Genomic DNA, 26,697 nt, shown 5'->3' on the forward strand with positions numbered 1-26,697 from the left:
CCCGAGAACCTGTACAGAGTACAAGCCAAAATGGAAGATGGTCCTGTTTTCTATGGCTTTAAAAACATTTTTATTACAATGTTTGCTACTTTTCTTTTCTTCAAGCTTTTAATTAAAGTTTTTTTGGCTCTCTTAACACATTTCTATATCGTCAAAGGAAATAGAAAAGAAGCGGCAAGGATAGCAGAAGAGATCTATGGTGGAATTTCAGGTAAAAATACATGAAGTTGTTCCCAATACATTTTTTTTAAAACCTCCTGGATAATTCATGTGAATATTTCTAGAAGGCAGATTTTATATATACTTTGGCTTTGAGTGGGTGGTTTAAAAAAAATTATTTAAAGTAGCAAATGGTATTGACTGCACCAATTTGTGAAGGATTTTCAGCCTTATTTTTTTTTTGCAAGTTAGTAGTTCTGTTAACATTTAAGAAGTAAATAAAGAAGTGGCTTTCTGAGACTATTCTGAGAAACCTCATTTTAGCTAACCAAAATATTACTTATGTAGGATTATTGTCTTTTACAATTTTTAATCAAATTTGAACAGTGCATTCTAACAAGACTGAGAATATCCTCAGGAAATAGAATGGCCAGTACATTTAATTTAAAGCAGCACACGTGGCATGCTATATTTATTTTTGTGCTGTCATTTGCAATTCAAATTGATTAGCCGCTTGTCACTGTTAGGAAAAACCCTTCACTAAACCCATTTGTACATGGCACCATGCAAAGCACTGCAAACAAAGGTTATTGTAATAAGAAATGCCAGCATTTGGGTAAAACATTTTAAAGTCTTATGCTTTGTAAATTTAGTCTCCATTTCTTTCAAGAAATGATTCACCTTAATTGCGGTGAGATGCTGCAAAACGAATTGAGTCAGATATCCTTGTCACTGCTGGGATTGTCACTTAATAGAGGAGTATTTATTCATAAACAGTTCAGAATTTCCCGATGTGTTTTTAATGTTCATAGTTGCTCCAGGATTACATCATTCTTTATCTGGTATCCATTTCAATTTGCATCCAGGATTCTCTTTCAAAATAAACTGATGCTATGTGATTCGAACACACTAGACGACTTTGAAGACACTAGATAACAGCAGTCTTATCCAAGGAAGTAAGACCTCCAAAGACGAAGCATCAGAATGCTTCAATTAACTGGGGAAAATGAGAAGAATCTTGACGTTTCAGGAAGTGTCAGAAGGCCCGGAGTGTGGAAAGAGGTTTCTTTTGGGGATTACATTTGTCACACATTTCAGGGAGGTATGTTGCTTAGACTGGTTAAAAAAACAAACAAACAACTTTTTTTTTAGTGTCAAGTTAAGCATGATCTGAAAAGCTGTTTTCTAATTTAATTTATAAATCTGGGCAGGGGCTTTTAAATGTTTCAGTAACACAGTTTTGTTGTTCTCATAGATACATTATGCTCATGGTTTATATTAGGTAAAGTCCAACAAACTCTATGTTGGCAAGAGTGTTAAAATGTTTTCTGTTGCTCGTGTGCATTATTTTTGTCTCTGTGGCCCTTAAGTTAAATACACTCTTAAAAAGGTTTTATAGTAGTCAAAATCCATGGTTTAAGTCTGGAGCCATAATACAAATCTCTTAAATGGAGCATTCATTCTTTAGCTCAAATATCTTTATTTGTTTATGCTCCTAGGATAATATTCATTTAATTTGCAAGTAGCATGGTATAATAAAGTAAAAAATGTGTTTTTCAGTTATTAACAGGAGGCAGCAGGGAGAATAGTGCATGTAATTTCTCAGTTTCATTTCCTTCCTATATATATGCACGTGTGTGTGTGTGTGTGTGTGTGTGCGTGTGTGCGGGTGTGTGTGTGTGTGTGTATTTGATATATAGGGCTTTCTGTAATAATGTAGGAAGTAACATGCCAGAAACAGTGGTTTTCACATGATTCTAGCAGTGTGTTTTCTTGTGATACTGTTAGGAGTTAGATACTATATACTTAAAGCCAGATGTATTAAAAATCAAGAACAAAATTTTGTGTAAGTGTTCAACTTAAACCAGAAATTACCTTTGCTGTTCATTGGTCAAATGTTTGTTGGGAAAATATGTGGCATTTAACCAGTAAGTTAGCTAATTGGCTTAGAAAAGTCTTAGCTCAAGGTTAAGTTTCTTGATTCCAATAACATATTATGTTCCTGTAAACTATCGTCAGCACTGTCCAAGACAAGGGGAGGGCAGTAAAAACTGACCCAAAGCAGAGTTTAGCCTGTCATTGGTCGTGGCATTGTTTCTTTTGGAAGCAGCACTTAGCATCTTATCCCTTATTAAGTATCATTTTCTGCCTGTAAAATCTTTTGGGAAAGATTTTTTTTTTCTGGGATTTCATATTCTGGAATGTATCATTCAATATGTGTTTGTGGTTTAAATTACTGCATTTGTAGAGAGCTCATCGGAATTGAGTTAAGCTGTGGTTGGCTTATTGTTATTTTGATTTTTTTCAGGCTGGTCTGTGTGGTTTGTCAATATTACACATGTATATTTTTAAGTTTGAAACATTGTTATTGGCCCTTGGCATTACATCTAGAGCACCCGACCGATCACTGGATCCCACCTTCAGCCCATAGATTTTTATGCAGGCGCTATCTCTCCTGAGAGATGTGGTGTGTGATTTTTCGACCTTTGCTAATTGGGCCAGAATTGGAGCTGTATTCAGTACAGTGACTTGGTTATCAAACGTGATAAAAATAAAGTGTAGCGACAGGTTGATAATCTGCTTTCACAACCCTTGGACCAGATGTGTTTCAGGATTCCGGAATTTGGGGGGATAGTAGTAAGATTACACAGGGTATATACTGTATATTACATTGCACTCCCAGCAGGACCCAGAGCTGCCTCCCAGAATCAAACATTTTGACATTTCTGTAGTGAACATAGAAATATTCACACTAAGCAAAAATACAAATTAAAAATAATAAATTGCTTAACCAGAATCCTGGCCATGGTTTGCTGCCAAAGGGGTTTGCATCAACCTTGGTGAAAAACTTGGTTTTCAGAATTTGGGGGATTTTACAATGGCAGATAGGAGATTGTGGAACTATTGTACCCCTCCCCACTTTTCTTTTTTCAAAAGGGCTATTTTAAGCTAAGTCTAAAAGATTGATTCTATTCTGAGTGTTATGCTTAAAATCCGTTGTCCTTGTTGCTCTGAATTCAAAGGACTGACCTTGATTTGATGGCCCCACCTCTGCCTGACTCATTGTCCTGACTCATTTTTCCTATCCTGCCCTTTTGGACAGATTTTCCTGCCTTTGGTACATTCTTGCCTAATCTTCTACCTAGCCTTCTACTCTTGTGCAGTTTTGCTGGTCGTTTCCTCAGCCTTGGCCCAACCATCCTCTGAGTGGTTACATATCAAAGGTGCCAGCTGGCTTTCCCGGGTTGGGACAACCACTCCTTAGTAGGGGCCCCATCTGTCACCTAGCTCAGCTCTCCTGCTCCTGATGGGTTCAAAGGAACCTTCTTTTTAATACATTACAAAAAGATGTTCATTGACTAGGTGGGGTTCATCTGACCAGAGCTGGGTGTTCTAGGGAGTATACATTTTAACTCAATTTTATTATAATATTTTAGATATCTCGGGAAATGGATTATAATGCGGTGTTTTACAATTACCTTTGTTGCTTAAAATATCATTAATTCTGCTAGACCCTTGATGGTGTTTTGGTTCAAAATTGAAATTCCTTTTGAATTTTCTTTTCTTTGATACGTGCTTCAAGAGAAGATATTGCTTTATATGATTTTAGAACTTGACTAAAGAGAATAACGATTGTTCCATGTGTACTAGAGATTAAAACCAGTTAGGTTGTTTTAAAAATAATAATAAACCTGTAATCTCGAATACTTGTTGGAATTAGGAAGGATAAAAATTGCAAAACAATTTAAAAATAATAATTGATTTTTATCTTGAATACTTGAAATTCAGACAGCTGTATTCCATCTGAACCAGTTTTGTTATTGAAATCTATGGTTTTCTAAGTTGTCATGAAATTGTTATTCAGAGATTCTGAGAAGTAGAGATATAAATCGTATTCTGAGAAAAAGTCAAAGGTGGGAATGAAAAAATACTTGAACATTTTCCGTACACCTCATCAGGAACAAGTAAACATATTTGTAGAGTAAACTATCTTTATAATGTGCTCGCGGCCCTGTGACACAGGCAGTCTGCCAAATAACTAAAAATAGACAGCCTTGGAAGAGACCGACTGATTCCTACTTAAGCATTCATTTATTTGGAGAGCTTGGTTGCATATTTCTTGAAAGAAATGGAAAAACTCCCTAGCTGCCAAATAACTTTTATCCTTAATTTCTCATAATTAGCTCCAATTTGCAAAACGAGAATGATAAAAGTGAGAGACTGCGTGTCAGGAATAAGAGTAGAAAAACAGGAGAGCCCACCTTCGCAGTTTTCTGGGAAAGGGTTTTGTGTGAAAGCTCTTCAAGGTCCTTCAAAGCAAGTTCTGGAAAACAGTGTGACTAGAAACAGTGTGACTCCTTCAGAGTGGTTTTGTTTCCAGTTGGGAAACAAAAATGATTTCTACATTTAAGGCGATACAATAGATTCATTTCACATTATCTATAGAGAGAAGGTAGATATAGCAAAGCACTCCAGACAAGTAAATCTAGCGTGAGGACCGGCAGAATTTAAACACCAGTAGTGCTTAAAACCAGAACAGCATGTGTTCTGAGGTCTCAAACCTTGGATTTCAGTTTTTTTCTGCCACGTCCTAGAAGTGAGATCTCTTCTTGTGGGGCGAGGGGGTTGTCATGCATTTGGGGGTATTCCAATTCATGAAGCAAGGCTCTTCCCCCTTCTCTTCAAAGCCAAGGGATGGGGGCTCCAGGAGAAATGCAAGTTTAGATAAGGGGCGCCTGAAAGGAGGGGACCCGGGATATTTCATTCTCACATTGGAAGCCTGCTTAGGCAACTTGCTGAACTGCCCCCTGCGCTACTCAGATAGAAAAGAGAATTGGAAAGCAGTGGGGTGGTGAGTGAGAGGCCCAGGACAACCCACCATTTCCTCTTTCTTGGCGGAATGGAAGATGGCCCCACAGGCTTGCTGCGACTTTAGAAGCATGGGGTGGGAGTAGGGGGCATCAGAGGATGCTGCATTGATGGGAGACACGAGGACAGGTGGTGAAATGCCAGTGCATAGGAAAGGGGCCCCGGAGTGACCCTGGTGTGAAGGGCAAGGCCACAGACCAGGAGGGAGATCTGCTGTGGAGCCGGACTGGTCTCCTTTCAGTTAACTGGGGAGACATCTTCCCTTTCCTCTCACTTCTCCCCACTCCCAAGGCACCAGAGGAGCTGGCACCTAGAAGGAAGTGGGGACATGTGTAAGAACACACCGCACTCCAGCCTCTAGCCACTCGGGTGGCAGAGAGGCCCCTACCCTGCCCTGGGAGTGGGCAGAGGAGTATAGATTACAGCTTTAAAGTGGACTGCCCAGCAGGCTACTAGTGTTTAAATCTCTGTATTGAAATCGGACGTAAACACAGACAAGTGCACACATCCTAAGCAACAGCTGGATTAATTTTCACAAAGCAGACACAGTCAGCTACCAGCTCCCAAGAAACTGCACGTTATCAGCATGGCCCCCACTGGGCCCCCTGCCAGTGAGCCCCTGCCCTTCCTCCAGGTACTTTGGACTCCTGACACCCAGTGTGAATTTGGGCCTTTTTGTACTTTATAGAAAGGAATCAGCACACACTCTTGTGCCTGGCTTCCTTCTCTCCACATTAGGTTGTGAGATCTCTCCAGGTTGTGTGTACAGAGCAGATCTTATGGGACTGATGAGTGATAGGAAATTACTAGGAAAAGGATGGAGATGTGGTTCCTGCTTCCCAGAAGGAAAGGGGACGTCACAGCTTACTTGGAGGCAAGTTAATTCTAAGTTCATAGCAAGTTACCACTTAAAGCTTTTTTTTTTTTTCTTTTTTTTTTTTTTTTTTTTTTTTTGTTGAGAGCCCACTGGCCCATGTGGGAATCGAACCGGCAGCCTTCGGAGTTAGGAGCATGGAGCTCTAACCGCCTGCGCCACCGGGCCGGCCCCAAAGCTTATATTTTTGAACGAAATACTTACAGTACCTTTAGGTGACTTGGAATGACTGGCTATTGTCAGAACAAAAGAATAACAAAGCCACGTTTGTGGGTTTGCTTCTTACGTTGATCAGGATGCTGAGTTGCCGTCTGTGGGTGAAGTCCGTCCTCGCAACCTGGGTACCTGCGTCCATTTCCAGGAGCAATTAGGCGAGACAGCAACATATGTGATGCAGGCTTCATATTAAATGAGATGGAGATGCACTGGAAGAAAACCAAAGCTGACGAGGACCACATGTATACATTATCTCATTATGCAAATTATAAATATCCAAGAGATTTACAAATACTCCACTCGCCAGCTTGTAACTGACTCAGGGACAAGTGGAGATACAAACACAGTGTACTTTCATCTTAAAGATTTTATCTGTTTCTCTTATAAAAGCATTGCACATTCATATTAGGAGGATGAAAACACTGGTGAAAACACGCATACAGTTTTTTATTTTGAAACTAATTTCACAATGACAGAAAAGTTACAAGAGTGGTACAAAGAATTCCTACTTCTCTTTGCCCACAGACTCTATTCATGTTTACCCAGCTGTCCTAATAATTTCCTTGATAGCAAAGGGATCCAATCCAGGGGCTCATGTTGCCTTTAGATGGTGTGTCTTGTCAGCTTCCTTCAGTCTGAAACAGTTCCTCAGTCCCTCTTTGAACTGGTTATAGGACAGTTATTTTGTGGAGGGGCCCTCAGCTTGAATTGGTTTGCAGTATCCTGATGACTAGATTCAGGTTATGCATTGTGAGCAGGAATATGACAGAAGCGATGGCGTGTTCTTTCCATTGCATTTCCGCCAATGGTACATGGTATTGCTCATGTATTCCATTAGATGGCACTCTGCCAGTTTGTTTCCATCACTTCTGATGTTATCTTTGATCCCCTGGGTAAGGTGGTGTCTACAATTTTGTTCCACTGTAAAATTACCTGTGTTCCCTTGATAACTAGTAATTATTTCGTGGGGAGATAATTTGAGTCAGATTCTATTTCTACATTTCTAAGTTGGAGTTCTACTCTAAGGAAGAGCTTTCTCTTCTCCCAGTTTATATAATATATTCATTTATATCAGTGAGGACTTTTATTTAATAGGAATTAAATTATTTAATCTCTTACCATCATTTATGTTGATGCTCAGATTGTCCCATATATGGCCAATGGAAACCCCTTCAAGCCAGCTTCCCTGTCTTTTTGATATTGCCCATCATTGTCCATCATTCATTGAACATTTCCTTACTTTCTGGCAAGGTGTTTGAGGCCCATCTTGTATTTTTCCTGGCCTAGTCCTGAAATCAGGCATTTCTCCAAGGAGCCCTGGTTTAGGTTTTCTCAGTGCACTCTGTGTGTGTGTGTGTTTGTGTGTGTGTATGTATGTATACGAGGAGTTCCAAAAAATGTACACGTTTTAAGAGATGTTATGTATGTATTACTTTTCGAAGTTGAATCAAATTACAGTAGCAATGTGTAACATGACGTTCAAAACTGAGTTTCAGTGTAAGAAGACAGCTTACTGAAATGTTTGTAGCCCTGGTTCTTATTAGTTGGGAAACTTCACACTCTCCTTGAGGCTTCAGGCTATTTCAAATCCACCTAATTCCATCTTTGGTGGGACTGTTTTTGCCAAGGTTGCGGTATGGGGACAACTGAATTCTTAATAACATCAGGATCACCTAAAAAAGGTTGGTTGTGTTAAATTCCAACTGTAGTACATGCTATTCAGTGTGTGAAGAGCACAGTTATAATTTGAAGAATGCTCAGATTTTGCAAACCAGAGTAGGTTTTCTTCCAAAATGGATGATTACCGTTTGGTGTGTTTGATAGAGGGTTACTTCTGAAATGTCCATTTAAGCTGGTTAGTCTTGTTTGCTGATGAGCATCTACAAGAAAAAATATGTTCCTAAGGCAATTCTGAGGTTGCTCCCTGGAACGCGCATAGACTTACTAAATGTACTTATTATTACACTTAATTGTATTGTACACCTACCATCATGGATGCGTTTTATTGGCCTCCTTAGAGACCCAAGCACTTGCTAAATACTAGATTGCTACTCTCTCATTTTGCAGATCAGGAAATTGAAGTTTAAGTAATTTTAGTAACTTGCCCATTTTTTTCAGAGAAAGTGGTCAAGGTGGCACTCGAACCGAGGCAGTGTGGCTTCACTGGCCCCGGGCTTAGCCATCACACTCAACTGCCCCCAACAAAGCTGTTTAGGGAGAAGCTTTTGGAGGATAATACCGTCTGAAAAACGACATTCTGCGTTTTGATAATAGCTATGCTTCTTTACCAAATTGAAACAGAGGCAATTACGTAGGGAATTTAGAACAAAATCATTTTCCCTAACCTACTAGAATCTCCTCCATGGTGCATAGGATGTTGAGTCTTTAGGGTAGGGGTCAGGGTGAGCGGCAGGGGAAAAATGAAAGTAGGGATGCTCATTGTCCAGCTTTGCCCTTCATTTTGCTTTATGTAGAGCTATGGATTCAAGCACTGGGCAGTATTTATATGAACTGCATCTATTGCTCATTAAAACTGCTCCAAAAAGCCAGAGACAGTCTGTGTGCTCTCTCCTCACCTACCACCAAGCTAATGGACTGCATACTTAGTGACTTGTCACCCTGAAAGGGGCTGACAAGAGAGCCTGATGCTTGTTAAAAGCTTCTCTCCTCTTCTTCCAAACCATCTCTCACACTGTGTGGGCAGCATGACCGAGCTGCTGAAGAAGACTTCAGACCTTGGCTCTGAGCTTGATTTGTGTTTCAGACTGCTGGGCTGATCGATCCCCACTTCATGAAGCTGCGGCCCAGGGGCGCTTACTGGCCCTTAAAACTTTAATTGCACAGGTAAGAAAACGGAAGACTTGATCCTTCGTGTTCATGATATAATCAAGCATCCTTCTTTATTAGCTTTGCCTGTAGCAGAGGTCTTGCTTGCTGGGCCCCAGTACGGCCATTCTAGGTGTATGTGTCCTCTTACAGCTCACTATTTGTTTCTCCTGCCTCTCCTTTCTTGGGAGACTGGCTCATTTTCTGCCCAGTCCCATCCTTCCCCTTCTGGGCCTTCCTTTATTTCATAGATAGTTTCCCTGTGGGTGTGGTGGGGGGGCGCCCTCAAATTTGTGTTACACTAAGTCACCTTAGACTCTCCCAGTGTGCCTTAGGTGCAGCAATCAGCTATTGCGATGTAACAAATCACCTCAAAACCTAGTGGCTGAAACACAACAAACACTTAGATTCTCATGGTTTCTGTGGGCCAAGGAACAGGTTAGCTGGGTAGCTCCGAGTCTCTTGCAAGCTGTGAAGTAATCAGCCAGGGCTGCAGTCATCTCCTACCTCGACTGGGGGAGGATCTACTTCCAACCTCACCCATGTGGTTGTTGGTCAACTTCGGTTACTTGCTACACGGGCCTCTGCACAGGGTGGCGCCTGCATCGTGAGATGGCATTTCATCCCCCAGAGAGAGCGTGAGAGTACTTAAGAAGGAAGTCTTAGTATAACCTAATCTCCAAAGTGACATCACTTCTGCCATATTCTCTTCATTAGCTATGAGTCAGTAAATCCACTCAAGGGGAGAGGAGAATACAAGTGAGCCAATACCAGCAATCAGGGCTCACAGGGAACCATCTTAGAGGCTGCCTTCCCCACTGATACAATATTGCAAGAGTGAATATAGGCTGACAAACAAGTAACCTTACTCCTTTGGGAAGACTTATTAAAGTCTTAGTTACTTTATTTTAATTTATGACTGTATCCCTGGCAGCTTGAACGATGAATGGCGGCCAAGTAAATATTTGTGAAGGAATGAAAGTGTACACACTCCATTTACTTTGTTTTAAAATCTATGTGTGGATAGAAGAGGTGAGTCATTGTATCTTTTTTCCACATCCTAGCTACCAGACGCTGGCTGACTTACTAGTTTCAATTTAAACAGCTGGGCACACTGCTCTTTATTTGTGTAGGTGTGCCTTTATTTTCTCTCCTTTATGAATTGTTAGTTCTCAAGAAAGTACAAACAAAACAAAAACATTGCTGCCAGACATTATCAAATAGGTTTTATCACTTGCTTATTTGTTTGTAAGCACTTTACATTTGTTTGGATTGTTTTCATATGTAATATATTCACATAATTCAAAAATTAAAATGATATAAAAAGGTCCACAGTGAAAAGTCTTGCTTCCACCTTCTCCCTCTCAGCCTCTCACCTCAGTCCTTTTATTAGTATTTTTAATAGGATTTTAATTTTGGAATGATTTTAAAGAAATGTTGTACAGATAGTACAGACTTCCCGTATACCCTTCACTCAGCTTCTCATAGTGTTAACATCTTACATAACTGCAGTTCTTCAGTCAAAAATAAGCAATTAACACTGGTACAATGCCATTAGCTAACCTCCAGACGATTGGGATTACACCAGTTTTCCCACTAGCCTCCATTTTCTCGTCCAGGGTTCAGTCCAGCGTTACACACATTACAGTGAGCACGTCTTTATTTTTAACTCTACTTCATATGCACACTGGTTTCTATAGTGTGCTTCAATGTATAAGGGGCATTCTTCATACAGAAGTTCAACTTTCCCTAAGTACACCCTCACTTCTTTGCCCTGACACAGTAGTCAAATGTATTCTATTTTATTGTTTACTTTGTTTCACCTTAAGATGAGGTGGTGTGCTGAGTAAAACATTACACTGAGGACCAGGAGCTCCTGATTATCACGCTACCTGTCACCGCCCCCTGGGGAGCCTCCAGTCTTATTAATAATTGGAATTTTCTGCTTCTCTGTTTTCTCACGCAACGTGAAGGGGATTCACTGTAGATGGCCTTTCAGGCTTGTGCAGCATCACATTTCTAAAATTCCAGGTATTCTGAAAGTTTGCGCGAATGGGTTTTTTCCCTAGCACAGTACTGCCATCTTGTGGACTAGCCCGTTTTTCTTTTCTTGAAAAGAAAATCAGATATGGGAAAAGAAAAACGGAAAGACTTTTCTGATTGTATTAGATATGCAACTTGAAATATATAGCACCGCTCTAGAGTAACGATGCCATATTCAGGACACGAAAATGGACAGAACTGAGGAGGCACAGAGAGACCCTAAGATGAAGGGACAGGGAACACCTCGAAGGTCTGGCAGGAGATGGTGGGTTACTTAGGTCGGAGTTTGGAGTTCCGGGTCATGCATTAGGTTTGGGAAGTTTCAGCAGGTGAATTACAAGGCAGGAATCAAAAACAACTCAGCTGGGAAGGATCAACCAGGGACCTAATCCCTTTCATAGATAGGAAGTGGAAATCATGGGGCAAAATGGTAAGGGCCGGGTTGTTAAAATCAGGGCATGAAGTCAGACATGGCCAGCAGCTGGGCTGCTCCTGTTGTCTGCCACCTGGACTCTAAGATGAGAAAGGTGGAGCACGGCAGTGTGGGGAGGGGGAGTGTGTTACTGTGTTTCCCTCGAAAATAAGGCCTAGCCGGACCATCAGCTCTAATGCGTCTTTTGGAGCAAAAATTAATATAAGACCCGGTATTACATTATATAAGACCTCGTGTTATATAATACAAGAGCGGGTATAATATTATATAGTACAATACAATATAACGTATAATATAAAATATAATACTGGGCCTGATATTAATTTTTGCTCCAAAAGACACATTACAGCTGATGATCCGGTTAGGTCTTATTTTCGGGGAAACATAGTAGCACTGGGCCCTGCTGCACCTGGGTAAGGAGATAGGGTTAGGAGAAGCCCCTGGTCCCAGACCCTGGTATGCAGACACCTCTGCACACAGTGGAGTTGTGGCCGACATCAACTCTGGGAGCACAACCTACTTTACTTTCTTCTCTTAAGCCTGGGGCGGGGAGGGGGTCATCCTTTTGTTCCCAATCTGATTACAGTACTTTAAATGTATTTTCTCTTATGATTTCCTTAATAACATTTTCTCTAGCTTACTGTATTGTAAGAATACAGTACGTAATACATGTAACATACAAAATATGTTAATTGACTGTTTATGTTATCAGTAAGGCTTCCCGTCAACAGTAGGCTGTTATGGTTAAGTTTTGGAGGAGTCCAAAGTTATAGATGGATTTTTGACTGCGTGGAGGGGGGGGCTTGGGGTCCCTAACCCCTGTATTGTTCAAGGTTTAACTGTACTTTTTTTTGCTTTACTAGCCTGACATTTTGTATGCTTTAGGCCTTAGCTAAATACTACCTCATTTGTGAAGTTTTTTCTTACTACCCAAGCCAGATTCAAGGATACCCCACGCTCCCAACTGAAATTTGAATATGTATAGGAGTATATTCCAGTATAGCAATGTATTCATGCTGTTCCCCTCCCGCCCCTCCCCCCCCCCCCCCCCCCCCGTTTCTGTTTCCCCACTAGGTTCTTAGAGGAGAGAGACCTATGTCATAAGCTTTGAAGACCCAAGTACTAACATTGCCTGGCCCAGAATGCTGAATAAGCATTTGGTAAATACATGAATTCAAGGCTCCCCACACCATATTTAGATTCCCCGGTCGTGGTCACTACTTTCTATGCGATTCCCACAGGCCGACAGGAACAGCTCGAACAGCGTTGCTTTCATTGATATTGTTAATGCAGTCTTTACCTTTAACTGACTTCTCTCCAAATTGTAGGGTGTCAATGTGAACCTCGTGACAATTAACCGGGTCTCTTCTCTCCATGAGGCATGCCTTGGAGGTCACGTGGCCTGCGCTAAAGCCTTGTTGGAAAATGGTGCACACGTGAGTACCGCCCCTGACCTGCAGGTCTGTCTGCCCAAGTGCAGCTGCTACCATCTAGAGAGACATGATCTTCCAGACTGGTTGCGTGCTGTAGGTAACACAGGTCTGGCCCCATCCACGTCCACATTCCTGAATGGTCTGGAAGACACTGCTGCTTGCTCCTCCCTGCAGGCTCCATGCCCACTTGTGAACATTCAGATGAGGTAATGCACAGAAATCTTTCAAAATTGTGATGCTAACTTTAAAAAAATCAGTTGAACTAAAGTAATTTGAAAACTGATCTTGGAAATTTTATTGTAAAACGTTAGAAAGAACACATTCTGAAAGAACAAAAAAACACTCTTAATTGAAAACCCAAAATGAAGAACTCTTTCTATTGAGCAAATTATTAAAGCAAATGAGCTTCTAATAAATAATTTTTATTATTTATTATTTGCTTAAATTATTAAAGCAAATGAGCTTCTAATTAATAACTTTGCAAAAACCTACAAAATTAACTTCATCTTATTTTTAAATTCTCTCCTTCAAGGAGTGACTGAGGTGCTGTATGTAATCAGATATCAGAATAACTTATAAAATTAAAACTTTTGAAAATCTCAATGACATTTATTTAGTTGCCAGATACTGTTTTGTTGCTAATTTTTTTCCCTCTCTCCCCCAACTCCGATTCAAGCCTCACACTGCAGCTCATACAGTCCTCTAGCTGCCCAGCTCCAGGTTGAGCCATTGTTCACAATCTTAGCTATAGAGGGCGCAGCTCATTGGCCCATGTGGGACTCGAACCCGTGGCCTTCTGCGTTAGGAGCACGGCACTCCAACCACCTGAGCCACTGAGCCGCTGTTTTTAAACTCAGTCTTTGCATTCTTTGTTTCATGAGCTACAGGGTATTTAAGGGCTTAATGAAGATTTTCTTTGCATTTTATATGGAAGTTGGGTTTCTACGTGTTGGACTGAATATCAGTCTTCTGTGGGCAAAGTGATTTTCCCGATGCCATCGTGGTTGTGTATTTTCATTAGGCAGTGCTTATTTAAGTTACAACTTAGTCAACTCACATGTAATGATGAGAGCAAGGTTGGGGGAGCGCCAATTCCTTTGGGGGGAGCACCATTTCCTTTCAAGCTAGATGACTGGAGTCACAGGCAGACTGTGAGTGGGAAATATCAGACAACATCAGGTTGTAGAGGAGTGTGCTGGTACAACTCTGGGACGTTTTCTGGGTACAAAGAGTGAGACATGGTCCCTTGTCTTTGGCAATTTTATGAGGGAACAGTCGATACATACGATATTATTTAACATTTACCTCAGAATGAGAGAAGAAACAAGAGGAAAGTTGGTCAATCAGTAGAACATTCCTCAAAATTGACGGTCTCATGGATACCTCAAACCCAGTGCATCCAAAACCGTGCTTATCATATTCTTCCCTCTGGGACTCCCAGCTCCTCTTGGATTCCCAGTCTCAGAAACCAGGTGAAACAGATTCCTGGTTTCCGAAACCCCAAACCTGGGATCATCCTATTTCTTCCATCTCCTCACCTAATTAATCACAACATTCTGCTAATTTTACTTCCTAAATGTTTCTTAAGTCTGTGCTCTCCTTTGGCCTGTTCCTATAGTGATCTAAAACATTTATTGTTATATCAAAATGATCTCTTCTTCTGTTTGTCTTTTCTGGTGGAATTCAACCTATTTAACCTATTCCATATGATTTCCTTAACATTTTCTTTCCTCTAGCTTTCTTTATTGTAAGAATACAGTGCATAATACATGTAACACACAAAATATGTGAATTGACTATTTGTTATCAGTGAGGCTTCCAGTCAACAGTAGGCTATTAGTAGTTAAGTTTTTGGGGAGTCCAAAGTTATAGATGGATTTTTGTTTGCCTGGGGGTTGTCTTATCCATCTTTGTTTGCAAAATTGGCACCTAATAGATGCTGAATAATGCTGAACTGAAGTGACAGAGAAACTTACAGGAAATCAAATTAGAAGACTTCCTGGACTGAGGAAGAGGATAATACTTAGTAAAAACAAATCAAACCAGTTCCACCAAATATTTTTTATGGCAAATATTTTATGGAAATAGGTTAGAAATCCCTAGAATGTATACATTTACACACATTTTTCCCTGTCCTTTCTGTCTCTGCCATCTTAGCATCTCATCTTTAGCTTTCCAATTTAATGGGGCTATCCTGGCACTGTGGAGAAATATCTTTTTCGTCTCTGAAAGAAGGAAATTTGGGGTCCTGATTATCACAAGCATATATCCTTAGTTGCTGAGGTGACACAGTTTGACATCAGGCCCAAATTGTCCCACATTTCAATCCAATCAGAACCTCCCCCCCAGAATGCCTTGTTCCTCCAACGTTCTTTCCAATCTATTGATAGTACTCAACGATGCCTCCCAGCCAGGCTTGTTCCTATAGCCTCTCATAGCCCTAGAAGGCACTGAGGATGGTTGGAGATACCATGTTGCTAACTGTTTTCTTTGTGCCTTTGGCTTGGTCACGATCTCTTTAGGAGTCACTGCTGGCATATGTAATTTGTATGGATTATAATAGTCCAGAAAGGAAATTTGTATCAAGAAAGGCAGAACATGGGGAACTGCCAAGGAAATTGTCTTCTAAGCACAGATTTGGGGACCTTAAGCTAGCTGGTTTCTCTAATACTTTTGGTTTCTGCCATGTTTGTTCATGATTGAGAGGGGCAGTCAGCTCCATATTAATGGAAATAATTGTTGCTCTAAATGTTTCTTGAGTGTCTACTGGGCACCAGGCAATGTTCTAAGTGTTTAACATATAGTAAAACACTTGATCCACTCAATAACCTCACAAGGTACATACATTCTTTTATGATCCTCACTTTACAGATATGGAAACCAAGGCACAAAGTTAGTATCCTAACCAAGATCTCTGAACAAATAAAAGAGAACGAGAGCTGGATTTGAATCCAAGCTAATGATTCCATAGGCCATGTTCTTAACCACCATAGAGGACTGCTCGTCAATGATTAGGAGGCTCCTAAGAAGCTCTGGAATACCCATGAATGCATTTGAAAAGCTTTGTCCGATTTTGCCCCATTTGAAATGTCATTTATAGGTGAGAGTTGATAGGCTACTGGTGCCCAAATAACATGGTGCTGTAATGATGTAGCGTTTCCTTGCTCATTCACCAGCATGGGAAATTTCTCCAGGCAGATATACAGGAATGCAACTTGGAGATGGTGACAAAGAATTAGCAAATCCTCTGCGTCTGTCTTTGCCCATCATTAGGTCAATGGAGTGACGGTTCATGGAGCCACGCCCCTCTTCAACGCTTGCTGCAGTGGCAGTGCAGCGTGTGTCAACGTGCTGCTGGAGTTTGGAGCCAAGGCCCAGCTCGAGGTGCACCTGGCTTCCCCCATCCATGAGGCAGTGAAGAGAGGTAAATGAGCCATGACATTACACAGAACGCTGGGGGACTCTCTCCAATCTGCATGAATCAGCGATACAGTGTTCACCATGCAAGGATCGCCCAGACCTTCTTCACCAGTAGACTACTGTGTGTGCCTTAGAAATCCCACAGCAGCAACTTCAGTTTGCCTAAATCTTCAGGAAATACCACTGGGGCACGAAACACCTCTTTCCATAACCTGGGAACGGCTTTGTGTCTCAGCTGTCCCATTTCCTGGGACAGTCTCTCAGCAGGCCGTTGTTGAGGCTCTTTGATGGTGTTTTGGTGGCAGCTGGTGCAGTCAAGACTGCAGAGGTGACTTCTATGAGTTGCACTGTGCTTATGTCACTGTCCTTACTAGAAAAGAATAGCTCATCCCCAAGCCCATAAAATATCAACCACTAACATAAAAATAAATTATGAAAATGTCTGAAAGCGAAGGCTGATAGTCTCTCTAATGAAAGATTAAACATAATTGTCCATAACAGGCAGTACACTCTAGATGAGCTGATGACTTCAGGGTCATTACATAGTTATTGGAAAAAAAAAAGGTGCAAATTTAAAAAGCATGGCACTGGAAACCTTGAAATTGACTCTAGTTTCCTGTGTTCTCAGTTACTTTTGAAATGAGGGAAAAGAGTAACATTAAGGAATTTAAAAATTATATGCATAGACTAGACATGAACAAGAAGGTGCCATTGCAAGGCCAAGGCCATTTGTCAAAGGTCATGCCTAAAGAGCAACATTTCTGTGTTACCCAGCTGGTATAATTGGGGATGAAAGTCTTTTTTTCAGAAGGCAATAGTGAAAGATTTGCCCCAGGTTATTAAACATGTCACTTGGTAATTTTTTTGGAATGGATTGCTTTAGACCCAAATCTCAATGTATCTATGGTTTTGATGTCTTATACATATTTAATAAACAATTATTGATTAATAACTGATGTTGGCCATTTCCCAAACTTCAAGTAAGTCTTTTAAGTTGTAGGGAAACAATCTACTTTGGAAATGATATAAAAGTCTTTAAAATTGTTTTAATATGGATTTGAAGTAATAATGAATCTATTATTTGCATTTCACCTGAACATTTAAAAATGGATGAATATTGGGAATGGCTTGAATTACCTGAGTAATTCTGTAGTGCTTGGATGGTTATATATGGAGTATTTGGTATCTGTGTGCCTACTATATATGTGTGTGTGTGTGTGTGTGTGTGTGTGTGTGTGTGTGTGTATGCACTTATCATAAACACATGAATTCGTGTGTCATTTCACATTTTTTTCTGTATCATCAAAGTGTGTTAGGGACCAGATATCACAGAATGGAAGTATGAATAGCAAATTCATTATTTTACATATTGTTACATTAGTGCTAATCATTTGACTTTTATATATTCTTTTTTAATTTTTAAAAATTTTATTTATTTTTTATATTAGTTTCAGGTATATATTCATTTTTTAAACTTCCTGAGAATACTTAAATTTAACTCAAACTAGGCTCAGTTTCTTCTGCCAAAAAGAAAAAAAGACAGGAGTTACTCACAAATATTTATTAGATACCTGTATTTGCTAGGAAGTTTTAGGTACTGATTAGATATTATTTCTAGATTCGTACAGCTTTCAACCTCTATGAGTAACCTGGGTCAGTCTGATCAATACTTTGACATATCGATGCTAAATCCAGGTAGAACATTTACTTATGTGAGCAAATAGTTTGAATCCACAGAATCCTTATTTGTACATTTTAATCAGAATTTGTGATAAATCAAGCAGGTTTGAGATGAAGCTTACTTTTATGCTGTCTATAAAGAAATGATTGGTTAAGTTCATCAGAAATGATAAGGTTTTTTTAAGGAAACATTTAAATCTTCAAAGAGAACAAACTCTTTACAAGCTCCCATTGATACCTCAAGCATTTGCTCCTGAACAAAATCATTCATATGCTGCAAATTAACCATGTCTATCTATTCATTGGGCAAACTCTCTAAGGAGAATACTTGTTGCACAGTTCTTGTTAGCTGTTAAATTTGAAAGTACATTTAAATATATTCTATACTTGAGAAATTTAACTAATTCTCATAGGTATCTTCCAGGTTAACCAAAATAAGGAGGTTTTACTGCCTGGTGCGGCCATACACCCAATCTTGTATGCATGGGCGAAGAAGAGAATGAGAGATTTGTAATGAGGGGGATCAGGGCTGGGCTTTGGATTTGAGCACTGGCTTTTCAGAGTAATACCGTGTTTCCCCGAAAATAAGACCTAGCCGGACAATCAGCTCTAATGTGGTTTTTGGAGCAAAAATTAATATAAGATCCAGTCTTATTTTACTATAAGACCGGGTATAATATAATATAATGTAATGTAATGTAATATAATATAATACCGGGTCTTATATTAATTTTTGCTCCAAAAGATGCATTAGAGCTGATTGTCTGGCTAGGTCTGATTTTCGGGGAAACACAGTAATAGGATGAGTCATTTACCCCCTAGGTCTTGAAGCTTCCATTTGTAAACTAGAGGATTTCAGCTGTGCTCCTCAGAGCCCTTAATTTAGTTGGAGGTACCTCAAAGGCTCCAAAGAGGAATTTAAGTGGGGAAAGCATGGGCGTGCTTCCCTTTCTAATGGTTTTATTTTATAGATTTCTAAGATTAAAAAAAAAAAAAAAATATATATATATATATATATATATATATATATATATATATATATATATATATATATATATATTTTCTGTTTAAAAAAAGTCTATTGGCCATCTGTATGTCCTCTTTGGAGAAGTGTCTCTTCAGGTCCTCTGCCCATTTTTCAATTGGGCTGTTTGTTTTTATTATTGTTGAGTTGCATGAGTTCCTTGTATATTTTGGATATTAGCCCCTTACCAGAGGCATTGTTTGCAAAAATCTTCTCCTTTTCAGTTCGTTGCCTCTTCTTTTTGTGCATGGTTTCTTTTGCTGTGCAGAAGCTTTTTAGTTTGATATAGTCCCATTCATTTATTTTAGCTTTTACTTCCCTTACCTTTGAGGTCAAATTTATAAAATCCTCTTTGAACTCAAGGTCCGTAAGTTTAGTACCTATGTTTTCTTTTATGCAGTTTATTGTTTCAGGTCTTATATTTAGGTCTATGGAAGGCAGTGTGGAGGTTCCTCAAAAAAATTAAGAATAGAATTACCATATGACCTAGCAATCCCTCTCCTGGGTATCTACCCCCCCAAAAATCTGAAAACATTTATACATCAAGACACGTGTGCTCCAATGTTCATTGCAGCTTTGTTTACGGTGGCCAAGACATGGAAACAACCAAAATGTCCTTCGATAGATGATTGGATAAAGAGGATGTGGTATATATACACAATGGAATACTAAATACTATTGCGCCATAAGAAAAGATGAAAGAAGGGGGATCAAATATATGGTGATGGAAGGAGAACTGACTCTGGGTGGTGAACACACAATGGGATTTATAGATGATGTAATACAGAATTGTACACCTGAAATCTGTGTAACTTTACTAACAATTGTCACCCCAATAAATTTAAAAAAAAAAGAAAAGATGAAAAAGTACCATTTGCGACAATGTGGCTGAATCTTGAGATTATTTTACTAAGCGAAATAAGTCAGAAAAAGTCAAGAATCATATGATTTCACTGATGTGTGGTATATAAAACTAAAAACAACAAAGGAACAAGACAAACGAAGAAACAAAAACTCCTAGGCACACACATTAGTTTAGTGGTTACCAGAGGGTAAGGGGGGAGGAGGGTAGTAGATGAGGGTAAGGGGGATCAAATAGATGATGATGGAAGGAGAACTGACTTTGGGTGGTGAACACACAATGGGATTTATAGATGATGTAATACAGAATTGTACACCTGAAACCTATGTAACTTTACTAACCATTGTCACCCCAATAAACTTTAATTTAAAAAAAAAGTCTTATTTCTAAAGCCCATTCCAGATAAGCAATCGTATAATTCTGTGAATAGTCAATATTTCCCTTATTTGACTCGGATTATCTTGTGTTCCACCAGGTCATAGAGAGTGCATGGAGATTCTGTTGGCAAATAACGTTAACATTGACCAAGAAGTGCCTCAGCTTGGAACTCCCCTATATGTGGCCTGCACCCACCAAAGGGTAGACTGTGTGAAGAAACTTCTAGAATTAGGTAACTTCCAGAAATCTTGTCATAAGAAGAACCTATTGCCCTTGTTGGTTTTCCATGGCTTCAAAGATGAAATTCTCGTCAGGCTGGACAAAATTCTGACAGCATTTGATGCTTGAATGCTTAAAACAGAAGTTCTCCAGGGAATGAGTGTGTATATATTTCAGTTCTGCTTCCTTTGATATTGGCTCCATTTACTTGGTATGGGTCTCCTTGGTGGTCTCCAGGGAGAGCAAGAGTCTCTTTCCCATAAGTCCTAGGGGAAAAAAACAATTGTATTTCCTTGGCTCTTTTTGAGTCACATGCTCACGTCTGACCAATCATGGTGGCCAAGGGAATACATTGCACTAATTGGCTTAGGCCTAGATTTCAGTCTACACTGCAGCTGTTGGGCTTCACTGGAAACACATGAACTGGGAATCACAGGGGATGGTTCCCCAGAGGAAATCTAGATGTGGTTACCAGGAAGATGCTGGATAGTAAAAACAACAGACGTTTGCCATAGACTACTTTAGATCAATCCTGCTAAGTTATTTAGTAATTTTTTTTTTTTAATTCTAAAAGGCATGTATTGAAACAGAGTCCAGGGAAAGGTGAAATGTCTTGAAACTATTGTTTAAAGATTCCCCCAAATTAGCCACTGGCATAAAGGTGGAGATTATAGTAAGAACCTTTAAATAAGAATTTTTATCTCCAAGATTTTTCTTGCTTTTTCAATCTGCCATCATATACTACTCTCTGTAGTAATTCAGAAATCTTTTTTTGTGAGCCCTGAATAATATAAATACTAAATAAACTTTATCCTAATACTAAATACTAAGTAGCTTTATCCTTTGCCAAAAAATAAAATAACTGTGTAAAAAGAGCTGCAAATACCTAATTTTGTATGTCACAAAGTTCATATGGGAAAGGAAGTAAAGTATTTCAAATGACTAAAATATTTTTTATTTACTTTTCTTGCAAAATATTTTGAAATTGTCTTAATGGACATTGCTGAGGTTCAAAACTTACGTCACATTTTCAGATATTTGTCAAATATGTCATGGCATTTAAGATATCTTTATCTACAGCTACTAGATTTTAAGTTCACTATGTTTCTACGTTTAACATTTGGTGTTGAATTGTGGCCATCTGCTTTGTTAAGGAGCCAGTGTTGAGCACGGCCAGTGGCTAGACACCCCCCTCCATGCTGCAGCCAGGCAGTCCAGTGGGGAAGTCATCCACCTTCTAACAGACTACGGGGCTAACTTGAAGTGCAGAAACGCTCAGGGCAAAAGTGCACTTGATCTGGCGGCCCCGAAAAGCAGCGTTGAGCAGGCGCTCCTGCTCCGGGAAGGTAAGGAAGGACTGGGTGGTCATGTCTTTTCCATAAGCACATCTGCTCTCTCTTCTTTCTGTCTTGTCTCTGGACTTTCTCACCTTTTTCCTTTTCTCTTTGTAATTGGAACTGACAGGAGGTGGCAAGTCCTAGCATCACTGAGATGGGATTTTCTATGCTGTATATATTCACTTATAACCAAAGGGTATTTACGTACAACTGCTATGTTGCTTTGTATTTTCCATAACAAGAAAATAATCAGAGAACTTTGTTTTTACCATGAAAATGTTGAACTGCCACATCTCTTCTGGCCTAAGCATACAATTGAACATTCCAAACTCTGCTTTGTAATAGCTGGAGGCGATTCAGGGGAAGTTAGAAATACTTGAGTGAGATGATAAAGTGGATGCGAGTGTGTATTTCAGAAAGTAGACTAAATGGTGAAGTTGCCCGTTGTCTCCAAAATGCTCTGTATTCCAAATTCAAAAGAGAGCCATGTTATGACCATACAGAAAGAGAACATTATCAGAGCGTATATTGATCATTTGTACACTCGGGAGAATATTAATGATAATAGTAATTATTCATCTTTACGTGTGTCAGGCACTGGAGGGCGCAGCTCACAGTGACCCATGTGGGGATTGAACCGGCAACATTGGTGTTAGTAGCACCACGCTCTAAACAACTGAGCTAACTGGGCGCCCCTCCTTGAATTGTTAAAACGTTAAGGCAGCAAGAACTTTACAGTAGCTGGTGCTATCCCAGTTAATGGGAAAAGAGAAACATGAAGAGATGGGCTTGCAGAAGGTCACATGGCCTCTGAGCAGCAGAACCAGGATCCTAACCAAGCATTCTGATCCCAGAATATTATCATGGCCTAATCCTGAATCTTCTGAAACAGTTTCTAGTGGAAAAATGTTTTCTTTAATTCACCAGTTCCATTTTGTGAAACCACCCCCATGTCTCACATACCTTCCGAGTGGAATGCTTGGTTCAGTGCTTTTCAGAATACTCTCTAGGTCAGTGCTTCTTAAGCTTCAAGGAGCACAGGAATCACCAGGGGATCTCATTAAAATGCAGATTCTGATTCAGATTCTGATTCTGCATGTCCATCATGTTCCCAGGTGTTGCTGATGCTGCTGGTCTGAGGTCACACTTTGAGTTCCACTGGTCTAGATTATTTCCAGTAGCCTGTCATTCATGATTGTTCTTGTATTTGAACCTCCACTTAAAGAATCAGGATCTTTCTTACCAGTCCACAGCTTGGAAATACATACCAGGTACTTTCCAACTATTACCTGAGAATATGGTTTATAGCAGTTGTCACATGTCCTCTTCCATCAAAGCACCCAAATAAATTAAACAAAACAAAACAAAACAAACAAACAAACCAAAAAAAATGTTTCCAGGTCCAGGATTTGTATTACTTATAAGCAAGTTCCTCTGTCTTCATACATAACAGCCGCTTGCTCTAGAAGGATGAATACCAGCTGTGTCAGAGTTCACTCTGGTGTCTGAACTAGTCTAGGCAAACTGAACAATTTGCTGCATTACTGTTTCCAGAGGAGCTTTAGTTGGGTGACAGGTAGGGATGCTTTCCATTCTTGCTTCCCAGGATTTTAACTAAGGGCGATTGTTTGTTCCTCCAGGTAGCTTTCTATCACACGGATGCTCCTTGGAAATATCAATACGTGTGTTATCTGGCTGTTTGTACATGCAGTCCACCATTTCTCATGGGGTGCAAGATGCTGTTACAGTAGGATATTCTTGAAAAGGAAAGCTTTGTATAGTCCAGTAATTACACGGGTCTACTTGAAGAGATCTTTACAGATAGAGTCAGGTTTGGAAATAGTAGGACATTACAAATATCCTGTATAGCGTAGTCCAGCCCAAAGCTCATTCATCCTACTCCCTCATATTTTGGCCTCTTGTTAGTTTACTTTCCTTTAGGGCTTAAAGCCACTCAAAGCCGTGGGTATGATGACTCTGTGAGACTCCATGAGATGGAGGTTCAGGATATAATGGGGTCTAAGTGAATTGGGTCCTTTCTCCAGATCCTCTATTGAGCTGGGATCCTTGAGAGAATGGAGGGCCCTCCGAGTGCGAGTCGGGACCCAGCCAGCACTGCCTCCTGGGCAGCTAGAGCCAGGCAGTCCAGGAGGACCCTGAGGCCTGAGTGCCAGGCCCCCCGCCCCCATCTCTCGTGGCACTGCCTCTGATCACATAGGCCGGGCTTCCTGCTGACACTCTGTTGCCAGTTGTCCCTCCCTCTGCAGCTCTATCTTGGGGTCCTGCATGTCCAGTGCTCCATTTGTGTTTTCTTTTCAGTCAGTGTATCACCTCCATTGGCATATGTGGTACATGAATAAAGTGCATTCCCTTTAGACCTCACACTTCATTTCTAATGTGCCTCTGGTTGGCATCATTCTTCAATATCAATGCAATACTATTGGAGACTCAACGAAAGAAACATGTCGCCGTCCAAGAGGCAAACCGGGATCCCTGTGTGTATTGCGTGTCTCTACCTGACTCTCTAATTCCTATACAGATCTATCTTAAGTTTTTAGAAAGTTTCAACCTCTTCCAGTCCTCAGGTCTCCCCTTCACCCCCTCAAACCCTCCCCACTGTCATGAGGTTCACGCCATTTTAATTCCTTCCTCAGGCCCGCCTGCTCTTGCCCAGCTCTGCCGCCTGTGTGTCCGGAAGTGTTTGGGTCGAACATGTCATCAAACCATCCACAAGCTACATCTGCCAGAGCCACTGCAAAGATTCCTCCTCTACCGGTAGTCCCAACTGTCCATGGGAAGTTCTTGGAAATAATCAGGTTGTTGCCTGCTGTACCTGGCGTACCTAGTGTAGACACTCAACAGCTACACTCTCAGTATCTTCAAATGAGCTAAGCCAGTTAGAGTAAATTCCTGATGAATCGTTATACTTGGGGAGTGAAAACTCCTGGTTAGTTTAATGTTCTCAGAAACATTTCCTTTTTAGCTCTCAGTGTTAAGAAACTTTTTAAAACTGTTAGTAGAGTGAAAACAAGTTATTTTTAAAGGCTCATGACCTTCAGTTATTTAAGGGTCACCATTCTGAACAGCATGCAGACACATGTAAATCTGGGTGAATAAGATTATGATGAATCTAAGTATTTCAAGATTTGTTTCTGATTTAGTTCCTCCCTCCTTCCCCCTTTCTTTCCTCCTATGAATAAATCTCTGCTGTAATTGTGATTTCCTTGCCTTTTTTATATATATAAAAATGCTAAATACTTTAAAAACATCACAGTCGAGATATCCGGTTACTGACGTTCTGGTTGATAAGAGAGATGTTGGAAGAAATTAGCTCACCTGGAGGGTGGGGTCTGTCGCTCATCACTTTCGATATTAGATGCTGTTCTTTGAAGTAGACCCTGGGCACTCCCCCAGGCACGGTTTGATAGAACCCAAGCATCTGTCAATTTATTTGCAAAGTCAAGAGTCCCAGGGTTTTTCAAATAATTACATGTTTATGCCAATCACCGAGATGGGCTCAATGCTGGGTCAATATTATTTCTGTGAGTAGGAGCCCAAAATAAGCACAAAGGTATACTCGATAAACAGCCTTCCTCTCCTTCTTTTTTCTCTTCTCCTACCTCTCCTTTTTCTTCTTCCCAGCCCCTTCCCCTTCTGCAATCCCTTCTCCTCCTTTTTGTGAATTTGGGACATGAAAATTGGATAGACTTTTAATTATTGTAAGTACTTCTGTCATGGTTTAGTGACTATAGTGATATTAGCTTCTAAAAAGAACACTTTCTCTCAGATGATCCTATGATTTGTTCCAAACATGTATTATTTTTCCAGTTTTTGTAGACTTTTGATTCTCAACTGGGGACAGTTGTACCCTACCTCCACCCCCCTCAGGTACATTTGGCAAAGTCTGGAGCCCTTTTGGTTGCAACAACTAAGGGACGGGTGCTACTGACATGCAGTGTGTGGAGGTCAGAGGTGCAGCTGATCATTTTAGAAGGCACGGGGCAGCTCCCTATAGCAAAGAATTGTCAGGTCCAAATGTCTGTAGTGCTGAGAGAGAGAACTGCTCTAAACCTGTGCTGTTCAATATGGAAGCCACTCACCACATGTGGCTACTGAGCAGTTGAAATGTGGCTAGGATGAATGGAGATGTGCTGTGAGTCTAAAATACACACCACGTGTAGATTCAGTACAAAAAATATGAATTATTTTATTATTTTCGTGTTGATTACACATTGAAATGACAATATTTTGAATGTATTAGGTTAACTAAAATGTATTATTAAAATTATTTCCCCATTTTACTTTTGAAATGTGACTACAATACAATTTGAAATTATACATGTCGGTAGCATCATATTTCTGTTAGCACTATTCTAGACCTTTTTCTCATTTTCACAACTTTGGAACTTCAAATAAGTTAACCTTAATTAGTTAACTATTTGGGGAAAAGGTTAAATTCTTATTTTACATCATATTTCAAAAACAAATCTAGTTTTTTAAATGTTAAAAGTTTTTAAACGATGCTATAAATACTAGAATAAAATGTTCAGAATATACCTGAAAGGGAAGGTGTTTTCGAAGCATGATATCAAAGGCAGTCACTTTAAAGGAAAATACTGATAAATTCAAACGCATATTATAGAACGTTCAAGAATTGGAGGCTATCTATCTTCAAAGTGTTCTGCTGAGGGCATTTTTTTGGTCATCCTGCATCTTGCTGAATGTCTGAGCTCTCTGTTAAGCCCCAGGATGTCCTATGATACTCAGTCTGCCTGTAGGCCCAAGGAACTTGGGAATCCTGCTGTTTCCTCCTCTTCCTGAAACTGCCGACTATGGATTTCACAAATGCTTCGTATGGACCCCACCAGTCTGGTAAGAATGTGTGTGTGTGTGTGTTTGGGGGGGAGGGTGTTCTTTAATCCTG

At 40.1% G+C, this 26,697-nt stretch overlaps 2 protein-coding genes across 7 annotated transcripts in view; both read left to right on the forward strand.

The window, feature by feature from the left end:
• Nucleotides 1–26,697, forward strand: part of ASB11 (ankyrin repeat and SOCS box containing 11) — a 26,839-nt gene continuing 142 nt past the window's right edge. The window contains exons 1-7 of one of the 4 annotated variants that reach the window (XM_081043918.1): nt 1–211; nt 8,883–8,962; nt 12,749–12,856; nt 16,127–16,277; nt 20,315–20,449; nt 21,591–21,782; nt 24,428–26,645. In XM_081043918.1, the coding sequence (XP_080900044.1) occupies nt 31–211; nt 8,883–8,962; nt 12,749–12,856; nt 16,127–16,277; nt 20,315–20,449; nt 21,591–21,782; nt 24,428–24,552 (972 nt within the window). In that variant the 5' untranslated portion in view covers nt 1–30 and the 3' untranslated portion in view covers nt 24,553–26,645. Of the gene's footprint in view, nt 212–1,041; nt 1,262–8,882; nt 8,963–12,748; nt 12,857–16,126; nt 16,278–20,314; nt 20,450–21,590; nt 21,783–24,427; nt 26,646–26,697 lie in introns of those variants that run through there. The other 3 variants (XM_081043919.1, XM_081043920.1, XM_081043921.1) reach the window with 3 other exon arrangements.
• ASB9 (ankyrin repeat and SOCS box containing 9) overlaps nt 24,697–26,697 on the forward strand; it is a 27,563-nt gene continuing 25,562 nt past the window's right edge. The window contains exon 1 of one of the 3 annotated variants that reach the window (XM_081043922.1): nt 24,697–26,645. The gene's annotated coding sequence lies outside the window, so the exon portion shown is untranslated. The remainder of the gene's footprint in view (nt 26,646–26,697) is intronic. The other 2 variants (XM_081043924.1, XM_081043923.1) reach the window with 2 other exon arrangements.

This window comes from Rhinolophus hipposideros, assembly GCF_964194185.1.
Source record: "Rhinolophus hipposideros genome assembly, chromosome: X".
NCBI lineage: Eukaryota > Metazoa > Chordata > Mammalia > Chiroptera > Rhinolophidae > Rhinolophus > Rhinolophus hipposideros.